The sequence below is a fragment of the Bos indicus x Bos taurus genome, chromosome 9 (genome assembly GCF_003369695.1).
Source record: "Bos indicus x Bos taurus breed Angus x Brahman F1 hybrid chromosome 9, Bos_hybrid_MaternalHap_v2.0, whole genome shotgun sequence".
Lineage (NCBI taxonomy): Eukaryota > Metazoa > Chordata > Mammalia > Artiodactyla > Bovidae > Bos > Bos indicus x Bos taurus.
The window spans coordinates 32,264,980-32,288,665 of record NC_040084.1 but is presented as its reverse complement, the minus strand read 5'-3'; the positions used below and the strand labels follow the sequence as shown (position 1 = coordinate 32,288,665).

Genomic DNA, 23,686 nt, shown 5'->3' with positions numbered 1-23,686 from the left:
GAAGCTGGGTTCAGTCCTTGGTCAGGGAACTAGATCTAATATGTCACAAGCAACTAAAAGTCCTATATGCGGCAACTAAGACCTGGCACAGCCAAAAAAAAAAAAAAAAACATTAAAAAAAGAAAAAAAGAATGTATTATTGTTTACAGCCAGGAAAAAAAAACACTAAAAAATTATTTTTTAAATTTGGGTTACAGTCACTCATAGTAGACTTGGGAACAACAATACAGAAAATCTGAATTCACTGTAATCACAGTCAGACCAAAAAAGATAAAAACAAAAACAAACCCAAATAGCTTTCAAAATTACTACTATCTAGTATACTTTCAGTATCAAATTGAGGTCAGGGATGCTCATAATTGTTAACACTCCACAACTTGAATAATTTATGGGAATTTTAAAGGTACTGCTATTTAAACTCTATACTTTACTATACCACCTAAAAGACATCTCCACACTCTGTTTTAAGATGGGTAAGGCAGCTGCCATTTGCGGCTGGCTGTCACTAGCAGAGGGGCTTCCCCAGTGGCTTGGTGGTAAAGAATCTGCCTGCAACGCAGGAGGCACAGGAGATGCCCCTCTTTGCGGGCCACCTGGTTTTATTGCTGTGAGGATCAGCTCAGGAATTCTTGCATTACAAGGAAATATCAAAAGGGAAAAAAAAATTTTTTTAAGGCAGAATCCTATCTTTCAGACCATCACTTACTCTTTCTGTTTTCCTTCCTTCCCTCCAGGAGGGTCATCTTGAATCTGATAAGTCTAACTGCCCTTTTTCTATCATACAACACTGCTCTGAGACTCACAGTCCTTCCTTTCCTGAATCTGACATGTGTCAGGGGTACTCAAATGAGTTTTTGCTCACTCAAAATGTAAGAATCCTCTCCAAATGCAAAGCCAGGCCCAGGACAGGACTGAAAAGGATCGGCTACCTCAAACCATAAAAGAAGCAAAGGAGGAGTACTGACCTTAACACTACGCTCTGGATCATGAAAAGGCCAGGAGACCAGAAGATAAAGAGGCTGATTTTAGACAAAGTGCAAGTTTACTGGGTATCAGCAGGACAAAACCATCTCCCATTTTTCCCCAGAAAGCTGTGCTGGGGTTTTATAAATAGAGAATACTGCTGGATGAAGGGAGTGAGCAAAATAGGAGAGAAGTGCCAGGAAAAGAGTTCTCAAGGTTTTGCTTCAACAGCTAATCATCCCAATGTGCTCCCCAAATTCTCCCTGTGTAGCCGCTAGGCTCTCACATGCTCTCTATTCCCCAGTGCCCAGCTTTGAGATCAACACTGGTATGATTAACCCACTGGCTCGGGTCAATGATTAACCCACTCAGGTCAATGATTAACCCACTCGCACCAGCAGGAAGAGGCCTGATGGACACACTTGCCATCCTTCACTCCCTCGACACAGGCACAGACTCAAAGTCAAGCTCTGTAATAGAAGCTCACGTATTTAGGGAGCACGCAGGGCTCAGATGATAAAGAATCTGCCCGCAATGGGGGAGACCTGGGTTCCATCCCTGGCTCGGGAAGATCCCCTGGAGGAGGGAATGGCAACCCACTTCAGTATTCTTGCCTGGAGAATCCCAGGGACAGAGGAGCCTGGCGGGTTGCAAAGAATCGGACATGACTGAGCGGCTCTTTCTTTCAAGCGTAAAAGTTCAGGCAAAAATTCTTGAGGTGATGCATGTGACATGTTCTTTCCCACATGTCCACAGTAACAAGTCACTAGAAAAGGGGGTTTTGAAACACTGCTCCTGTCATTCCTGCGTTGTTCCCCTGTAGGATGAAAAACAGATTTACCTCTTTAACATAAAATGTCATTCTTACTGAGGAATTTTTTCAGTCTGGCTGTTGAATTGTAAATTTTTAAAAGTCACAGATTTGGGAGTGTAGTAGGGAAGGAATCATGATGCTGAGGGAGGGTCAGAGCAGCTGCTAACAGACCAGAAGGGCCTTTTCTGGGTGAAGCCAGTGCTGTACTCTTATCTCCACTTCCGGAACCTTCCCGGCATTCTGGCACAGGCTGGCCTGAAAGCAATTTGTGCCTCGGTCTCTACCTGCAATTTTCTTTCACCTGGGTTATATAAAGACTGTGTGTGTTCTTAGTCACTTAGTTCTCAGCCTGTGGAATTCTCCAGGCAAGAATATTGGAGTGGGTTGCCATTCCCTTCTCTAGGGGATCTTCCTGACCCATTGTAGGCAAATTCTTTACCATCTAAGCTACTAGGGAAGCTGCCATATAAAGACTAATGATCAAATTTTTATTATGCTTGCAGAAAAGCTTTAGACAATAAGTGAATTAAAATATTAATAAGCATGAAGACTCTTTATGCAAATACCCTTGCACATGTCCTCTCCTGGTGAGGACACATGATACAGCCAGCTTATAAAGTACTTTGTGTCTGGGTCTGGCCTGGGATGAGAGAGACCACTCTCCTGGCGGCCAATTTCCTCTTCCTCAACATTAGTCCCAGCCACCTCTGGACAGCACTACCTCTTACACTGAGCCAAAGAAACAGAAGAGGGGAAAAGCGGTGGTAGTAAACAGGATGCAGCCATTCACCAAGGTTTCTCGATGGAAACTGCATTATATTGGGTGCAAACTGTAGGTGGCATACCTTGGTCCTTCTCGTTAATCAGGACCCAGTTGATTATACACAGTAAAGGACCAGTCCATGTTCTCCATAAGGCTCACTAGACCAGCCAGCCAAGGAAACACAGCTGTGGAAGGTGGTCCCCATAGAGGCTGCCATCAGTTCCCTCCTTTCCATATGTCTACACCACTTCTCCCATCAAGAGGTGGTGTCATGTCCCTTCACCTGGTATGCGGGCTGACCCTGTGACTTGCTCTGACCTGTAAAATGTGGCAGAAGTGATGCCATGTCTGCTCTGGCCCAGCTCATGAAAGGCTAGCGGCTTCCACTTTTGCTCAGCTACTTGCGTCCTAAGCTACCATCTCAGAATTCCTACTACCTTACAGTAGAGAGCTCCTGGCCAAGTAAGCCGCCCCAGCAAAGGCACCACATATGTGACAGAAGCTCCCTTCGAAGTTCCGATCCCAGCTGAGCTCCCAGCTAAATGCAGGTGTACGAGTGACCCCAGCTGGTACTATGTGGACCAGAAATAAACATCCCCTCTAAACGCCCCTGAATTTCTGACTCTCAGAAAGTAAGCACTAAAAGGGTACGGTGGGGTTTTTTTTTTTTAAGCCACTGAGCTTTGATGGAGTAGATTATGTAGCACCAAGTAACTGAAATCTCCTACATAGATTTTCCACTTACTTTACACTTCTTTCATTTCACTAAATGCCAAACAAGCATGTTCCATTACATGCCTTTCTTGGTTTTCTTTTCTCACCTTTCAAGTCTTCTCAGTTCTTCACTCAAGAGGTTGGGCAGCTCCAGCTTTTCCAGAATGAGTTCACACTGCGTCTGGTACTGCTGCAGAGGGTTTTCGGGAAAGGAAGTGTGGAGTGCATTCACACCTCCTAGCAGCGCACCTCCCTGACAGGATGAGAAAATGGAAAATACCAGGGAGAGTCACCAGGCCTCCACGCTAGGGACCACTGATCCCAGGTGCTTAAGACCAACCCCTATACCCCTGTCACGGCTCTCAGAGTCATCTGGGAGCCTGATTCAAATTTCAGTAGTCCTCTTCCCCAATTTCCAGTGGCATGCATTGCTCTGGGAAGCCACACTGTCTTGAGTGGAACCATGAGCATCTCTCAGGTGTGTTGAGGAGAAGAAGGATTAAGACCCACTACTTTACACCAGTGGGTAAAACAATGCAGACTGTTTCCATGACAATTTTTTTCGCTTCTTTTAAATGGGTCCCTTTGGATAAATTTCCAGGAATGAATAGGTCTAAAATATGGCCATTTTTATAACTCCAGATATGTTATAAATTGTCTTTTTTAAACAATGTTTGCAATTACGGTTCAAATGTTAGGTACAAGATATGCTCACCTGCATGGAGGACTCCATTACCGACACCACTGTAACAGCATCTTCCAGAGTCACTGTATCACGAAACATCAGGCGAGCATGAGCTATGAAAGGTGCATTTGAAATGATGAGGAAATTATTTTTATGAATATCTGAGGTGACAAATGTCATTGGTGCCCCCTACTCCAAAACTGTATATTATTAATGTGCTTCTAATAACAAATACATTTTACTAGAACAAGCACAGATGTCTAAGTTCAATAGCTTTAAGGTTCTTTCTCTAATAAAGGGCCTAATTCTTCTGCACAGCCCATGACAATTCTGTGTATTCACATGAAAAAGTACTCTGGGCTCCAGCAAACAAAGGGGCTATATAAGCATATAATTGATATTCAGTAACTGTTAATTCTTACTCTCTAATTAATTCTTAATTCTTCTTAATTCTAATCTATTATAATCTAAACAAGACTAAAATTGATTTCTCATCTCTGGTACATCTCTTTATCTGTCAGCTTTTCAAAAGTATCAAACTTGCAAGCCTAAATCTTAGGTATTTCTTGCCTTAATATTAATTATAAATCCTTGAAAAAGTGAAGCAGTTTTGTTCTATGGAACTTTTTAGTTAAGCATATATCACATCATTATATCATACAGTTAACTCATGTGAAAAAAATTTTTAGGATTATTTAAGTAAGTGCTAAATGTAAAAGCCAGTATTAAGGGAAAAAAAGTCTGAGGGTGCATATTAGCTGCGAGTATGCACGCAAGTCTCACACGTTAGGGATGGGACAGAGGACGGCATTGCTAATTCAACGTTACTGTGTTAGTGGCGGCTGTGAGTAGCAACTGGTGAGAAATCACCCAGGATGCCATACAGAAAACAGTTCCCAACAAAGGCATATTCAGATAGAGGCCATCGAGAAGGAAAACATACAGCAAGCAAGACTTTTTAAATGGATGATGTCTGAAGTTACAGGAAGTTATGAAATGTCACAAAGATTCCTTTTCCTTAATGCCACTACATTCCACTCAACATCTATAATCCGTGTAGGTTTCATAGCTTCAAGCTTTTACTTTTTAACCAACTGTGAGCAAGCATCTCAGAGATCATCCTTACTCATTGCCAAGTCCCAAGCCTTGCTTACTTTGTGTGTTTAGTCTTAGTCGTGTGAGACTCTGCGACTCCGTGGACCGTAGACCGCCAGGCTCCTCTGTCCATGGAATTCTCCAGGCAAGAATACTGGAGTGAGTTTTCATTCCCTTCTCCAGGGGATTTTCCCAACCCAGGAATAGAACCCAGGTTTCCTGCATTGCAGGCGGATTCTTTACAGTTGGAGCCACCAGGAAAGCCCTAGCTCACAGTGAGCACCCAATAAAAGTATATGTTGAGTGAAATTAACCTTCTGCTAGTCGTATCAAGCTCTCCAGCAGGCGGATGGTGGTCCGGGCAGCGTTCCGGGAGTCACTCTGCCTTTGCATCTGGTAGTACCGGAGCAGAACTTGATTACCCTCATCAGACAGTGTGGGCTGTAGTTTCCTAATGAGGCAGAAGTAGGATTTCATCTTTTCCATGCTCCAGAGCTTCTCTGATTTGCTTGGGTAACCTGTATATATCAAGTATTGGGTCAGTAATTTCTAAGAACAGGCAAATATCTCATTTTGAGGGTTTTGACAAAGCTCCTGTACTCATTTTTAAAAGGATAACCTTCTGGTTTTCTGGCCACTGAAATCTAGACCTATCTCTGCATATAGCTCTATAATAAATAGTCTTAGGCTCTAAGCTTAATAAAGGTAAGCTTCCTACAAAGGTTTAAATTATTCAGAATAATTCTGTTCTGCCATATACAATAATAAATAGTACTTGGTAAGCCTAATTTTTTGACAAAAGATCCACATTTAGGATTCTGCTTTATAAATTCAGTCCAGTTTTCTTTGTGTACAGGACGTGAACCACGTGGTCATTATATATCATAAAGTTGCCCTTTTCACCACAAAGGACATACGGCAAGCAAAGGAAGACCCTTTTCCTTCTGTGCATTGTTCTAGGCTCGCTAACTAGGTTCACTGCTTTCTGTCTAAGCATCTCTCTATAGACTCGTAGTTGGGTATTTATTTGATTTTCCTCAAGGAAAATTTCATTTATGTCTACTCTGTCAATTTGAATGATTTGATCGCTTCCACATACCTTTGTTTTCTAAGATAAAAGAGGAAATGATACGGTCCCAGTCTTCATTCTTGGTATCAAGCAAAACGAGGATCAGGTCGAATCGACTTAAGAGTGGGCTGCTAAGGGCAATGTTCACTGATACAGACTCACGGGGGTCGTACTGGCCTTTGGGGTTAGTTGCTGCAAGGATGGTGGTCCTTGTGTTCAGTTTGCACACGAGGCTACCAAAAGAGAAGGTATAGTTCACTGACTGTTGAGATTCAAATGAAAAACAAGATTAAACTTATTAATAGAAAGGGGCTGCTCCGGTACCTTAAAAATTTAGAGACGAACATGTCAAAGAGAACGTGGAATGATACAAACACCAAGTTCAAATGAAGGACATATTTATACGAACCTATCTTGAAGAGAAGTAAGTGCTCAACACACATTTCTTATGCCCTGACTCTGAGTAGACCCCTCTAAGAGGTACACAAAGTTAAACCGTACATGGATACTGGTCTTAAGGAGCTTGCAATCCATTTTCTATAATGGTGAGACATGGCAGAATACAGTAAGTTCTAGAAGCATAAACTTCCCAGGGGAAATAAAGATGACGTGTATTCATCTATGTATATGGAAGAGACACTCAGAGAAACATTATGAAGTGGTTTCTGGGCAAGGCCTTTTGTGACACACGGACTTGTTCTGTGTGTTCACTTACTTGTTTCGGTTCTTCTAAAAGTGAAAGAAACAGGCAGAAGGGAAAGGAAAGGAAGGAGCAAGGGATGGAGGGGAGGAGGGATAGAAAAAGAAGAAATCAGGAAAACTGAAGGCTGATTAGCGTGGTGTTTTTGAGGAGCAACAGAGAAGGGAAGGCTAAAAAGGTTGGGGCATGGTGGGCTGGTTAGACAGGGAAGGACCACAGATGGGACACGCTGGGGAGACAAGGCAGTGGCCAAGGAAGACGCACGCAAGTCAGGGCAGTGGCGGGGCAGATATGGAGATGACATAACTCAGATGTTGTTTTTAAACTTGTTTATGATGGGCACGTCCTCAAAATAATAGGGCACATTCACTGACAGTAACAAGTATAGAATTCCTTCTCTGTAAATGTTGTCTGCTCTCTAGCGATGGTGGTTTTCAGTAGCAGTGCATAGCCCTGGGACTTCGGCAAACATGTGCTACATGTGTTAATCCTCGATCTATTTCCAGTTGGCTCCAGCAATGACCTCATGCCCGAGGACTGAAAAGTCTGAGAATCTGTATTTGTGGCACAAGCAGACACAGAGGAGAACAACAAACAAGACACTTTCACTGAAAACTAACTCCTCTTTTAAAAAAATCACTGATAGGGGAAAATTCTGAACATAGAGTCTACATCTTATTCATATACCAAAATGACTTTGTAAAGGCAGCTGTTTAGAACTCAGAATCAGTTTGCCATAAAACCAATGTAGTAAATGGTTCCTAACTAATCCCACAAAAAGCACATTTAATCTAATACCGAAGAGGCTATTTGCACTTATCAGAAAAAAAGGAACACTGCTTCAATACTTCAGTACAATACCAAACAAAATACAACTGTTTATGAAATAATTGCTTACAAATGATTTTCTGAGAGATAAACTTGGCTGTTCTTCCTCTCTCTGATCAAGAGCTATTTACAAGTCATTTCCTGTGGGCAAAGGGCTGTACTGAGAATTGAGAAAGGTACAGAGCTGGTCCCCACCTTCGATTAGTTCACAACAGAACTGCTGGAGGACAGGGAGGCTCAACACGGTGCCCACCAGACAGGACATGTGCAACGGACGCTGGTGGCAGTTACCTGCGTTCGTGTCTGCAAAGACAGAAGGACAATGGACAAGCAGAAACAGAAAGAAGGGGGTGAGTTATTCCCGAGGTAACTGGGAAAACATGCAAAGCAGCAGCTTTGGGAAGAAAGCTAAGGAAGATTTATATGTGAAGGAACAGTCTTCCTGGGGGGTGAGCAGCTTGTGGAGATTCGAGCAATGAAGTTAGAGGAGCAGGCAGGGGAAGAGGAGATGGTGTGGGACAGTAAGTCAGGCTGTGACCAGCAGCAAAGAGGAAGGTGGGGCAGCGCCAGGAGGGACAGAGTGGCCTTGGTCACTTGAAAGAGGGGAAGACAGCATGTAAGCCTGGTGGCTGCAAACCTGTGATACAAACGTGACCCACATTACCACCTGAATGGGGCTTTAGAGAATAAAGATACTCACACAGCCTCATCCTAAGTGTCACGTGCACAGCAGCAGCTCACTACATTCTGCTGAACGAGGACGCATGAATGAGTGTAAGGTAAGGTCATTTCACCAACCCAGTATGAGCTCTACTCTCCTAGTAACAAAAAGATAACTATCATATATGTAATGCAAAGCCCTGTGCCAGGCTTTATGTACACATGTTACCCCTGATCTTCACAACCACCTGAAAGGTAGATATTATCACCAACTTGGAAATAAGGAAACTAGATGGTTTCAGACGGTAATAACGACGGTTAAGGTCACAAGCAGAGCAACAGGACTGCGATTCAAACCCAGGTCAGCTTCACTTCAAAACCCAAACTCCTGTACCTCCAAACTGTTACCCTGATGCTGAAATGTTTTAAGCACTTCCTGTGGTTTAAAGATTGGGCCTGAGGTTTTAGGTATGCATTTCCTTGCCTTACTTCTTTCCTACTTAATTTGATTCCCCTTGAGGGCCCATGACCACTGTTACAGTGCTCATGCTGCCGGTCACATATTTAAATGCTCAATGAACATGTGCTGAATAAGGGATAAATCAAAAATCTTTATTTAGTTCAGTATTTCTCAAACTCAGAGTCATTTTATACTTACAGGCTTCACCAGATATAAAATAGTCATGCTAAAGATTTTTTTTTCCTGCACTAACTTCAAAGAGGGACAACATTCCAGTTTCTGAAAAACCTGCCTTTCCATTGTTTAATCCACATGCTTAAACTTTCCTACATAAATTACATAAGTGATTTTTACCCTGGCAGGCCCTCCAGAAAGCACCCTTGTTTTGTGGCAGTCTTAATAGTCTCATCACATCTGTATGGTGATCCCCATCTTTGCTGACGGCTTTAATCACTACCTACAGGCTGGCACTTCCAAATTTAGCTCTGGCCGGTGGCAGTGGCTGCTCTGTGTGCAAACGTGGTTTTCCTTTCTCCCTGGGGGCAGGGCAAGACTAAATTTCCCATCTTCCTTTACAGTTAAGTAGGCTTCCCTGGTAGCTCAGTTGGTAAAGAATCTGCCTGCAATGCGGGAGACCTGGGTTCAGTCCCTGGGCTGGGAAGACCTCCTAGAGGAGGGCATGGCAACCCACTCCAGTATTCTTGACTGGAGAATCCCCATGGACAGAGGAGCCTGGTGAGCTACAGTCCATGGGGTCACTAAGAGTCACGACTAAGCACAGCACAGCAGAGCAGCACAGAGCTGTAAAAATAAGTCCTGCCAGTGGAGTGGGGAGACAGCATATCTACTTCCAGGTCAGGCGCCTAAGAACCTTCCTGGACAACCTTCCCTGCTTTTCTCCCTCTCTGCTGGTATAGGTGAGGATAAAAGGCCCTGGAGTCAGACAGCCACCTGAGGGACTACACGGAACAGAGCACCCCACCTTTCACTCACATCACACTGTGACTAAAGTAAGAAACACTCCCTCTGGCGAAACACTACAGGAAAGACATGAGCACAGGACAGAAGTGACCAGTTTTCAAGGAGTGATGAAAGAGAGCAGACGGCTCAGAAATCTGAGGCTTTGAAGGGCTGGAGAAAACAACTGCCTCTAGACCTCAGAGAGTAAAGGGGAAGACTGAAACAGGCTCTGAATGACAAAGGCCCAGTCAACTTTCTCAGCTGTAAAATGTGACCCAGATGAAGGGTGACGCCTTCAGCTTAGATGGCCTTTCTATCAAGTTGAATAAAAGTGGTACGGACACCCTCCAATGTTCACAGCATGCTATTCATAACAGCCAAGAGGAGGAAGCAATACAAGTGTCCACGGGTGACTAAATGGATGAAGAATACACACACTCATACAATGAAATATTATTTAGCCTAAAATAAAGGAAATCAAGGGCTTCCCTTGCGGCTCAGCTAGTAAAGAATCTGCCTGCAATGCGGGAGACCTGGGTTCGATCCCTGGGTTGGGAAGATGCCCTGGAGAAGGGAAAGGCTACCCACACCAGTATTCCAGCCTGGAGAATCCCATGGACTGTATAGTCCATGGTGTCGCAAAGAGTTGGACACAACTGAGCAACTTTCACTTCACTTTACTCCAAAGGAAATCCTGCCACATAATACAATATGGATGAACCTTGAGGACATTATGCTAATTAATGTCACAAAAGACAGGTGTGGAGCAGTCTTATCCTGGAGATGTGGTTCCCAAGCCTGGCTAGTCAGTGAGAATGCAGGTGGGTTCTAATAATACAGATTCCCAGGTCCAACCTCTGAGATTCTGACTGAGGACAGGTATGGGCTAGAAGACTGAAAATTAGCTCAGTGTGGACTGCTGCCATGGCTCTTCTATGACTGTTAGAATCACAGTGTACAATAAATGTCTACTTGTCTGTCTTGCTGCAAGGCTGTGAGCATCTTGAGAACAAAAGCCTTCTCTTTTCCTTTTCCTGGTATTAGTAGCAATCAGAGACCATATAACGCTCCTGAGCGGTCAAGACATGTTTACTGAGCAGAACAGTAAACTGTCATCTTGTTTTTAAATTTCAGACCGCACTTCTACCCAGGTACGTGAGTATAATTTAGTAGCAGCAAATATATAATTGCAATGTCAAATTTTTTCCCAAAATGTGTCCTCAGCCAATAGTGAGGGCATCTTCTATTATTTAAGAATCAGATACCCTGCCCTTGAGGAGACTGAAAAGAACCTAGAAGATACATGAAATGCTATCTTTATCAAGTAATTATTTCGTTTAGCATCTACAGACTTAAAGACCATCGCATGTGAAGCGCTCGCGTGCCTTCACCCCGCCGTACGGCCCTCTACCGCCATTTGCAGGTGCAGAGCCGACGGGCACATTCCAAAGGGCGGATTAAAGTCCTGACGCCCCTTTATCTCACACTGTACCCTCTTCTTCCTGGTCTCCTCTTCGACTTCATTTAGCAGCCAGGACAAAATGTAAGATGTTAAACTCCCAGACTTTAACAATGTTCTCAGATTTAAGTAACATAAGCAGAGCACAATAAAACGACTGGTCTTTTCAACCACATATGGATTCAATCAAACTGATATTTTGGTTACTGACGCTGTAAGTTACATCCTTAGTAGACATCCTGAGGGCCTGAGCATTTTTTTTCTATTCTGACTGCCCCTAACAAGCTTTTGTACTGAAAAATCATACTGACTGGTTCTCTCCCAGCCCCCTGTGCAGATGAATAGTGGGTGAGCGGCTTATGATACACCTTTGTAGGTATACGCCCACCACATGGAGAAACGTCAACCTCAACTCAAAAAACAGTTTGTGGAATTGGCACAGTTACATGGAACAATTAAGAATGTGATTCTTATTTTTTAGAAGAAGTCTCCACCTCTGTGCAGTGTATATAAAGTCACACACACACACACACACACACACACACACCACATACATTTGCGAGATTCCCTGCAGCCTTGGCAGGGAGCTAGACATTCTGATTCTGAGGTTCAAAATACCCTTAAGAGAGATTAAAATTTGAATAGAAATTCCTTCACAAGTCAATCAGACTTTAGTCACTTAAGACATGAGAGAGACAATGACAGAGAGAAAACAAAAGCAGACCCATCCAAGAGTTCCCAAAAAGGATATAGCAAAGTATCAAATATCTCAGAGAACATCTTGGCCTGGTCCCAGAGAATGGGCCCAGAACATCTGGATGATGATGGCTCAGTGAGGACTCCTACACTAGGGGACAAAAACCAGAGGATGAAAAGTGTTTGAGCTGGAGAGTAGTAAGGTGTTTCAAGAGTAATATTCAGAGTATTCTTATTTTATTTTAGTTGAATACATGATTAAGTACTTCCTTTTCATACTTAACTCATCTTACCTGCTTACTGATGAATAACTGGACATGCTTTATGTGTTTAGACACATTTTCTGAAAAGGTTCACACTTGGCAATTAACTGTATACCTTCTATCAGGAAGATTAATGGGCTTCTGATGAGGGAGAGTGAACTTAAGGCTCTGAAAACTTCTGGCCAAAAAATTAGATGAGCTACTATTGGAGGATGATCCAACTTTTTTTTTTTTAGTGTCAGTTTTTATTTATTTATTTGTCATCTTGATTTTATTTTTTAACTTTACAATATTGTATTGGTTTTGCCATATATCAAAATGAATCTGCCACAGGTATACACGTGTTCCCCATCCTGAACCCTCCTCCCTCCTCCCTCCCCCCTCCCCATACCCTCCCTCTGGGTTGTCCCAGTGCACCAGCCCCAAGCATCCAGTATCATGCATCAAACCTGGACTGGCGACTCGTTTCATATATGATATTATACATACTTCAATGCTATTCTCCCAAATCATCCTACCCTCTCCCTCTCCCACAGAGTCCAAAAGACTGTTCTATACATCAGTGTCTCTTTTGCTGTCTCGTATACAGGGTTATTGTTACCATCTTTCTAAATTCCATATATATGCATTAGTATACTGTCTTGGTGTTTTTCTTTCTGGCTTACTTCACTCTGTATAATAGGCTCCAGTTTCATCCACCTCATTAGAACTGATTCAAATGTATTCTTTTTAATGGCTGAGTAATACTCCATTGTGTATATGTACCACAGCTTTCTTATCCATTCATCTGCTGATGGACATCTAGGTTGCTTTCATGTCCTGGCTATTGCAAACAGTGCTGCGATAAACACTGGGGTACACGTGTCTCTTTCAGTTCTGGTTTCCTCAGTGTGGATGCCCAGCAGTGGGATTGCTGGATCATAAGGCAGTTCTATTTCCAGTTTTTTAAGGAATCTCCAACTTTTTCATAAGTCTTTGAGTGACCCAGAGCCAGTGCTATGAAAAATGAACACAAATGCTAAAGTGGAACTTGAAGAGTGTTTTCCTTTATTCCTACCACCAAGGAGATGACAGATGGACCGTGGTGACAGAGGGCACACTTAACCACCAGCCCAAGCGCAAAGCCAACATGTGGCATATTAAGTGATATAACAGCTATTACAGTGATGTCAAAATAAAAGTTGAAAAAAAAAAAACAACTACAAGGACAACTTGAATGAGGAAGAAAGATCACATAATTGGTGGTAACTATGATCTGGGGAGAAATTATAAGAACTTCTACAAAATACATCCGGGCTTCCCTGGTGGCCCAGAGGTTAAAGCGTCTGCCTCCAAAGCAGGAGACCTGGGTTCAATCCCTGGGTCGGGAAGATCCCCTGGAGAAGGAAATGGTAACCCACTCCAGAATTCTTGCCTGGAGAATCCCATGGATGGAGAAGCCTGGTAGGCTACAGTCCACAGAGTCGCAAAGAGTTGGACACGACTGAGTGACTTCACTCACTCACTCTACAAAATACAGAGTTTGACCAAGAGTTTACAACTCACTAGGTACTTGTGACTAAGTAATGTCTTTTAAAACCCTGCTATTCTTTTTGTCCATCTCTTTGAAATCCTCTGAGTTCAAGACTTTTCTCAAGAAAAGCCACCTCCTATTTAGATCTATACAAAAAAGATGACCTGGATAACCATAATGGTGTGATCACCCAGACATCCTGGAGTGCAAAGTCAAATGGGTCTTAGGAAGCATCACTATGAACAAAGCTAGTAGAGATGATAGAATTCCAGGTGAGTTATTTCAAACCCTAAAAGATGAAGCTGTGAAAGTGCTGCACTTAATATGCCAGCAAATTTAGAAAACTCAGCAGTGGCCACAGGACTTGAAAAGGTCAGTTTTCATTCCAATCCCAAAGAAGGGCAATGCCAAAGAATGTTCAAACTACTGTACAACTGTACTCATTTCACATGCTAGAAGGTAACACTCAAAATCCTTCAGGCTAGGCTTAAACAGTACGTGAACCAAGAACTTCCAGATGTATAAGCTGGATTTAGAAAAGGCAGAGGAACCAGAGATCAAATTGCCAACATCCACTGAATCACAGAAAAAAACAAGAGAATTCCAGAAAAACATCTACTTCTGCTTCATTGACTACACTAAAGCCTTTGACTTTGTGGATCACAACAAACTGTGGAAAATTCTGAAAGAGATGGGAATATCAGACCACCTTACCTGCCTCCTGAGAGACCAGTATGCAGGTCAAAAAGCAACAGAACTAGGCATGGAACGAGAGACTTATTCAAAATTGGGAAAGGAATACGTCAAGGGTGTATATTGTCACCCTGCTTATTTAACTTGTTTACAGAATACATCATGTGAAATGCCAGGTTGGATGAAGCACAAATCAGGACTGGAATCAAGATTGCCAGGAGACATATCAATAACCTCAGATATGCAGATGACACCACCTTTATGGCAGAAAACAAAAAGGAACTAAAAAGTTCTTGATGAAGGTGAAAGAGGAGAGTAAAAAAGCTCACATAAAACTCAGCATTCAAAAACCTAAGATTGTGGCATCTGGTCCCATCACTTCATGGCAAATAGATGGGGAAACAATGGAAACAGTGAGAGATTATTTTCTTGGGCTCCATAATCACTGCAGACGGTGACTGCAGCTATGAAATTAAAAGATCCTTGCTCCTTGGAAGAAAAGCTATGACAAACTTATACAGTGTATTAAAAAGCAGAGACATTACTTTGCCAAAATAAACTTTGGTCCATATAGTCAAAACTATGGTCTTTCCAGTAGTCATGTACAGATGTGAGAGCTGGACCATAAAGAAGGCTGAGTGCCTAAGAATTGATGCTTAAAACTGTGGTGTTGGAGAAGACTCTTGAGACTCCCTGAAATCAAACCAGTCCGTCCTAAAGGAAATCAGTCCTGAATATTCAATGGAAGGACTGATGCTGAAGCCGAAGCTCCAATATTTGGGCCACCTGATGTGAAGAGCCAACTCATTGAAAAAGACTCTGATGGTAGGAAAGATTGAAGGCAGGAGGAGAAGTGGATGACAGTGGATGAGATGGTTGAATGGCATCAGTGACTCAATGGACATGTGTTTGAGCAAACTCTGGGAGATGGTGAAAGGCAGGGAAACCTGGTGTGCTACACTCCATGGGGTCACAAAGAGTTGGACACAACTGAACAGCTGAGCGACAACCTATTTAGATTGATTCACCAGGCTACTCTGGCTGCCTGTCTAAGCTATTGTTTCCTAGCACCAACAAATCTACTAGTACTTACAACTGATGCATGACTTGTTTTTTGGTATCTTTCTTAAGTGATTCTTCTGTCCTCATTACAGTCCTGGACAGGCTAAGCACTGGAATGCCCACCAAGCACATAACTCCACAATCCCTTCTACAGAAATGGCCATACATGGACCACTGGCTGGACCAGATATTGAGACCTGACCCAACAGTAGTCAAGCAATAAACTGGCCAGAGGCCTCTGAGCTGGTCTTGCCCAAAGCTTCTGATAGGGATGATAACTGAGCCTAACTGAGCCTCTCTTGAGGTCCGTTTGAAATGGACATAAGAGGGAAAGCCAAACTACTAGAGAGGTGGAGAAGCCTAAAAAATGCACAAACACACAAATAAATCAAAGACAGAGAAAGTAGACCTTATTGATAAATAATTAGCAAATAAGATACACAAAACCCAAAAGCCCTGAAAGCTAGCTAAGGGAGAGAATACTACAAACTTCAACCTCCACGTACACGGACATTATTTATGAATTTATGAAGTCGCTCAGTCATGTCTGACTCTTTGCGACCCCATGGACTGTAGCCTACCAGGCTCTTCCATCCATGGGATTTTCCAGGCAAGAATACTGGAGTGGGTAGCCATTTCGTTCTCCAGGGGAACTTCTTGACCCAGGGATCGAACCCGGGTTTCCCACATTGTAGGCAGATGCTTTACCGTCTGAGCCACAAGGGAGGCCCGAAAAGACGTTAGAAACCAGCAAAGCTAATCCAGAGCCCACAATGAAGTAGGAAGATCAGTGGAGACTGAATGAAAAGGGGGAGAGGGCAGTGGGATCCTCATGATGGACGAACACAGATAAAACCATCCTCACAAAAAGGGAGCCCCATGAGTGGGGAATACTGAGAACAGGGCTTCAGGTGTCATCAAAGCAGTGGCTCCTAGGGAACAGACAGAGGACCCTGAAAGTTCCTGGGACCAGAGGAAGCAGGCCTGGAGGAGATGTGAGGGACAGGAATCCCTTGGAGTCTTGAAGGAGACAAGCTATAGATATTAAAGATCCTACAACACAAGTGAGAAACAAAATCAGAAGACACATCAACCTACACACATCGCCCCTTGTAAACCTTAGGGAAAAAACTCCATTAAGTAAAATGGACTGACCTGAGGTTACTCTGAACTAAAAACTGCTATACCATCCAAACCTCTGACTACCACCTTAATAGAGTAACTACTACAAATGATTCAGGAAAAGATGAGACATGTTTTAGTGAATTGGAGTAATATTTATATCAGATTAGATCAGATCAGTTGCTCAGTCGCGTCCAACTCTTTGCAACCCCATGAATCACAGCATGCCAGGCCTCCCTGTCCATCACCATCTCCCGGAGTTCACCCAGACCCACATCCATTGAGTCCGTGATGCCATCCAGCCATCTCATCCTCTGTCGTCCCCTTCTCCTCCTGCCCCCAATCCCTCCCAGCATCACAGTCTTTTCCAATGAGTCAACTCTTCGCATGAGGTGGCCAAAGTACTGGAGTTTCAGCTTTAGCATCATTCCTTCCAAAGAAATCCCAGGGCTGATCTCCTTCAGAATGGACTGGTTGGATCTCCTTGCAGAAGTCTCAAGAGTCTTCTCCAACACCACAGTTCAAAAGCATCAATTCTTCGGCACTCAGCCTTCTTCACAGTCCAACTCTCACATCCATACATGACCACAGGAAAAACCATAGCCTTGACTAGACGAACCTTTGTTGGCAAAGTAACGTCTCTGCTTTTCAATATGCTATCTAGGTTGGTCATAACTTTCCTTCCAAGGAGTAAGTGTCTTTTAATTTCATGGCTGCAGTCACCATCTGCAGTGATTTTGGAGCCCAGAAAAATAAAGTCTGACACTGTTTCCACCGTTAACCCATCTATTTCCCATGAAGTGGTGGGACCGGATGCCATGATCTTCATTTTCTGAATGTTGAGCTTTAAGCCAACTTTTTCACTCTCCACTTTCACTTTCAGCAAGAGGCTTTTGAGTTCCTCTTCACTTTCTGCCATAAGGGTGGTGTCATCTGCATATCTGAGGTGATTGATATTTCTCCTGGCAATCTTGATTCCAGCTTGTGCTTCTTCCAGTCCAGCGTTTCTCATGATGTACTCTGCATATAGGTTAAATAAGCAGGGTGACTATATAAAGCCTTGACGAACTCCTTTTCCTATTTGGAACCAGTCTGTTGTTCCATGTCCAGTTCTAACTGTTGCTTCCTGACCTGCATACAAATTTCTCAAGAGGCAGATCAGGTGGTCTGGTCTTCCCATCTCTTTCAGAATTTTCCACAGTTGACTGTGATCCACACAGTCAAAGGCTTTGGCATAGTCAATAAAGCAGAAATAGATGTTTTTCTGGAACTCTCTTGCTTTTTCCATGATCCAGCAGATGTTGGCAATTTGATCTCTGGATCCTCTGCCTTTTCTAAGACCAGCTTGAACATCAGGAAGTTCACGGTTCACATATTGCTGAAGCCTGGCTTGGAGAATTTTGAGCATTACTTTACTAGCGTGTGAGATGAGTGCAATTGTGTGGTAGTTTGAGCATTCTTTGGCATTGCCTTTCTTTGGGATTGGAATGAAAACTGACCTTTTCCAGTCCTGTGGCCACTGCTGAATTTTCCAAATTTGCTGGCATTTTGAGTGCAGCACTTTCACAGCATCATCTTTCAGGATTTGGAATAGCTCAACTGGAATTCCATCACCTCCACTAGCTTTGTTCGTAGTGATGCTTTCTAAGGCCCACTTGACTTCACATTCCAGGATGTCTGGCTCTAGGTCAGTGATCACACCATCGTGATTATCTGGGTCGTGAAGATCTTTTTTGTACAGCTCTTCTGTGTATTCTTGCCATCTCTTCTTAATATCTTCTGCTTCTGTTAGGTCCATACCATTTCTGTCCTTTATCGAGCTCATCTTTGCATAAAATGTTCCTTTGGTATCTCTGATTTTCTTGAAGAGATCCCTAGTCTTTCCCATTCTGTTGTTTTCCTCTATTTCTTTGCATTGATCGCTGAAGAAGGCTTTCTTATCTCTTCTTGCTATTCTTTGGAACTCTGCATTCAGATGTTTATATCTTTCCTTTTCTCCTTTGCTTTTCACTTCTTTTCTTTTCACAGCTATTTGTAAGGCCTCCCCAGACAGCCATTTTGCTTTTTTGCATTTCTTTTCTATGGGAATGGTCTTGATCCCTGTCTCCTGCACAATGTCACGAACCTCATTCCACAGTTCATCAGGCACTCTATCAGATCTAGGCCCTTAAATCTATTTCTCACTTCCACTGTATAATCGTAAGGGATTTGATTTAGGTCATACCTGAATGGTCTAGTGGTTTTCCCTACTTTCTTCAATTTAAGTCTGAATTTGGCAATAAGGAGTTCATGGTCTGAGCCACAGTCAGCTCCTGGTCTTGTTTTTGCTGACTGTATAGAGCTTTTCCATCTTTGGCTGCAAAGAATATAATCAATCTGATTTCGGTGTTGACCATCTGGTGATGTCCATGTATAGAGTCTTCTCTTGTGTTGTTGGAACAAGGTGTTTGCTATGACCAGTGCATTTTCTTGGCAAAAGTCTATCAGTCTTTGCCCTGCTTCATTCTGTATTCCAAGGCCAAATTTGCCTGTTACTCCAGGTGTTTCTTGAATTCCTACTTTTGCATTCCACTCCCCTATAATGAAAAGGACATCTTTTTTGGGTGTTAGTTCTGAAAGGTCTTGTAGGTCTTCATAGAACCATTCAACTTCAGCTTCTTCAGCATTACTGGTTGGGGCATAGACTTGGATTACTGTGATACTGAATGGTTTGCCTCGGAAATGAACAGAGATCATTCTGTTGTTTTTGAGATTGCATCCAAGTCCTGCATTTCGGATTCTTTTGTTGACCATGATGGCCACTCCATTTCTTCTGAGGGATTCCTGCCCGCAGTAGTAGATATAATGGTCATCTGAGTTAAATTCACCCATTCTGGTCCATTTGAGTTCGCTGATTCCTAGAATGTCGACATTCACTCTTGCCATCTCTTGTTTGACCACTTCCAATTTGCCTTGATTCATGGACCTGACATTCCAGATTCCTATGCAACATTGCTCTTTATAGCATCGGACCTTGCTTCTATCACCAGTCACATCCACAGCTGGGTATTCTTTTTGCTTTGGCTCCATCCCTTCATTCTTTCTGGAGTTATGTCTCCACTGATCTCCAGTAGCATATTGGGCACCTACTGACCTGGGGAGTTTCTCTTTCAGTATCCTATCATTTTGCCTTTTCATACTGTTCATGGGGTTCTCAAGGCAAGAATACTGAAATGGTTTGGCATTCCCTTCTCCAGTGGACCACATTCTGTCAAATCTCTCCACCATGACCCACCTGTCTTAGGTTGCCCCACGGGCATGGCTTAGTTTCATTGAGTTAGACAAGGCTGTGGTCCTAGTGTTATTTACATAAGAGTATCACAAAAATCAAAATACCTTAGTTGATAAAAGTCCATCCCACCATTCCCTTGAAAAATCCACAGAACAGAAGAAATCTGTATTTAATATCCTCACTTAAACGTTCCTAAACAAACATTTGTACATATGAAAAATCATTCCAAATCAGAAATCAAAAACTCAGAACAGAAAAATATAAGAAAGAGGAAGATGACTATCCAGAGTGACTCAGGGAAAAAAATGGGTGAAGAGAGGGAGACAGTAATTTTAGAAACAAACATTTAAATCTAGGGTGCCAAAGAGAGGACAGACAGGAATGAAAGTATAAAAACGGGCGCTAAGGGGAGGAATAAAAATGCCAAGGCAATAAAAATGAAATACAAAAGAGCTAAAAAGTCTAAGAAAAACACTGGTTGCTATAGAATCTAGGCAAAAAAGACCTAACACATGTAATTAAGATTTCTGAAAAATAAAAAACAAAGAACAGAATATGTGAGACTATAATTCAAGAAAAATTTCCAAAAAGAAATGAAGCCTTTTACATTTCAAAGAGCCTTTACATTTCACTAACATCTAAAAAAAATGACCAAGAATAATCAACTGAGATATAGCCTAGTAAAAGTATTATGCTTAAACCACAAAGACGAAAAATCCTTCTGGGCCTTCACGCAAGAATATCAAATTGCCTACAAAGTAAAGGATATCAGAATGGCACTCGACTTGTCAATACAACATGCAAAGCAAGACTATAGGAAAGAAAGTGTAAGGCTACATTTTTATATCCAGTCATGTTGTTTTTCAAGTATCAAACCTATGAAAAATAGTTTTAAATATGCACAAAGTCAGTACAGAACTCAGGAACTCTTCCCAAGGAACCTGTTTGAGGAGAGCTTCATTCAACCAAGAGACGATGGTGCTACTCTGGGAAAAGGACTGATGGTGAGTCTTCAATATATTTAATTTTAGGTCTAAGAGAAAAACGAAGGCATAAAAATAGAAGAGTATATAAATACAAGTGTTATTTGTCCTGACAAAGTATAAAGAATATAATCATTTTGTAATAGTAAAGAGAAGGGGGAAAAGGGATAGTAGAACACACTCAGTGGTTATCACATGGGTAATGAAGTACAGTTAAAGGCTATTATTTAAAGCTCCCAAGGGAAGACAAAGGGGATGCAGGTATTATAAAAAGTATTTAAGCTAAGTCCTACAATAGGTGTTGTCAGCTACACGTGGTGTCAAATTACAGCGAGCAGGTCAAATCTAGGTCTCCATTTATTTTTGTAAGTAAAATTTTAGGAAAACAGCTATTCCCATTCATATACATGCTGTCTATGGCTTCTTTATTCTGTATACATTATAGACATATTGATGCAGTCATATTGTCTGCATTAGCAGAGGTGAGTAAGAGAGACCAGAGACAATATAGCCCACAAAAGCCTAAAATAGGTATCTGGACCTTTACACAAAAAATTTGCCAACCCCTAATGTATAACAAAATACAAACCTTCCTAAATGTCAAACAAATAAAAAAAGAGAAACATAGCAAGTTTTTAAAAAAAATGAAGTACTTGACATCAAGAATATTGCTAATACCAATAAATGTATATGTACTTAACTCATATATTAAAAGAAAAAGACTTCCAGGTTACTTGTAAAACAAAGCAAAACAAAATAAAGTGAAACCAACTTTATGGTGTATACAAGAGAACAAATTACAATCAAAAGGCTAAACATAAAGGAAGAAGCAAAGATATATTAGGCAAATGTAAATAATATGAAATCAGGAGTTGCGATCTTGATATAAAGCAAGGTAAAATTCAGACCACATAGTATTAACACAAAGTGCAAAGCTAAAGCAACTACCTTGATAAAGCAGAATGTTATTCAAAGTTTCTGATGTGAGAAATGCAAAGAGAAAACAACAGACATACAGTTATAGCAAGAGACTTTAACAAACCACTTTCAGCCTAAGACACATCAAGCAGACAAAAGATTAAGTACAGATATAGGAGATCTTATAAGGTACAGTTTAAATGTGTGTTTCTGTGTATTATATCCTGATAATAGAGAATACAACTTCTCAAGCACAGATGGGCCAGTCATGAAACTCTCCTAGTGTCAGGCCACAGAGAGAAAAGCCTCAGGAAGTTCCTTAAAGTTGAAATAACACAAATAGCACTCTCTGACCAGAATGCAATGAAACCAGAAATTAATAGCACCATCAAAACACCAGTAATTTTCCAAAGATCCTTCTACCTGGAGGTTAAAAACTGTTTAAAACAAATCTTGTGAGAAAGGGGATGTATAAAATAAAATTGCAGAATTTCTTAAAAAATATGAAAGAGATGATAATAAGGACACTACATGTAATAATTATCACTAAAGCAGTGCCAAAGAGCATTTATATTATGACATGTTTTGCATAAGAAGAGGGGAGATATGCATGTGTACAGAGACATGTCTTTGCTTAGTTCTGCAAAAAAAAAATATGTTAAATCAGAAATCAGTGAAAAAGGTTTATTGCCAGGAGAAATATCAATAACCTCAGATATGCAGATGACACCACCCTTATGGCAGAAAGTGAAGAGGAACTCAAAAGCCTCTTGATGAAAGTGAAAGTGGAGAGTGAAAAAGTTGGCTTAAAGCTCAACATTCAGAAAACGAAGATCATGGCATCCGGTTCCACCACTTCATGGGAAATAGATGGGGAAACAGTGTCAGACTTTATTTTTCTAGGCTCCAAAATCACTACAGATGGTGACTGCAGCTATGAAATTAAAAGACGCTTACTCCTTGGAAGGAAAGTTATGACCAACCTAGATAGCATATTGAAAAGCAGAGATATTACTTTGCCAACAAAGGTTCGTCTAGTCAAGGTATGGTTTTTCCTGTGGTCATGTATGGATGTGAGAGTTGGACTGTGAAGAAGGCTGAGTGCCGAAGAATTGATGCTTTTGAACTGTGGTGTTGGAGAAGACTCTTGAGACTTCTGCAAGGAGATCCAACCAGTCCATTCTGAAGGAGATCAGCCCTGGGATTTCTTTGGAAGGAGTGATGCTAAAGCTGAAACTCCAGTACTTTGGCCACCTCATGCGAAGAGTTGACTCATTGGAAAAGACTGTGATGCTGGGAGGGATTGGGGGCAGGAGGAGAAGGGGACGACAGAGGATGAGATGGCTGGATGGCATCACTAACTCAATGGACATGAGTCTCAGTGAACTCCGGGAGTTTGTGATGGACAGGGAGGCCTGGCGTGCTGCGATTCATGGGGTTGCAAAGAGTCAGACACGACTGAGCGACTGATCTGATCTGATCTGAAGGGACAGGAGAAAACAGAATGGAAGAGGTAGGGATATGAGTGTAACCTCTTTGATATAAAAGTTTTGCTTTTGACTGCATCTCAAGGCATGTTGGGTCTTAGTTCCCCGACCAGGGATTGAATCCATTCCTCATGTTATGGAAGCACCGAGTTCTAGCCACTGGACCACCAGGGAGTTCCCTGATATAATAGTTTTGATTTTTGAAATATATTTTACAAATTCAGAAAACAAAATTAAACCGAAAAGAATGACAGGCAAACTCTAAAAGTGAACGCAAACATAGGTTTAAAAACATGTTTCCTAACTGTGTATCAAATCAGTAATATGACCACACAAAGAAAAGAACTCTACTAACTTTTGAACATGTACCCTGATCATATATAACTATAGTGGAATATATTCTAAACTCAAAAAGACCACAAAGAAGGCCTGAATATTACTTACTTTCTTTGTGGTTGGTGTTATTGACAATGGAGTTGGTGTAATAATTCTGAAACTATTTTGGAGA

At 41.9% G+C, this 23,686-nt stretch overlaps 1 protein-coding gene across 2 annotated transcripts in view; it reads right to left on the bottom strand.

Moving 5' to 3' along the window:
- Nucleotides 1–23,686, bottom strand: part of MCM9 (minichromosome maintenance 9 homologous recombination repair factor) — a 96,726-nt gene that overhangs the window by 5,188 nt on the left and 67,852 nt on the right. For both annotated transcript variants that reach the window (XM_027551116.1, XM_027551115.1), the window contains 4 exons: nt 6,134–6,336; nt 5,349–5,552; nt 3,970–4,052; nt 3,362–3,507 (listed from right to left, as the gene is read on the bottom strand). In XM_027551116.1, coding sequence (XP_027406917.1) covers nt 3,362–3,507; nt 3,970–4,052; nt 5,349–5,552; nt 6,134–6,336 — 636 coding nt within the window. The remainder of the gene's footprint in view (nt 1–3,361; nt 3,508–3,969; nt 4,053–5,348; nt 5,553–6,133; nt 6,337–23,686) is intronic.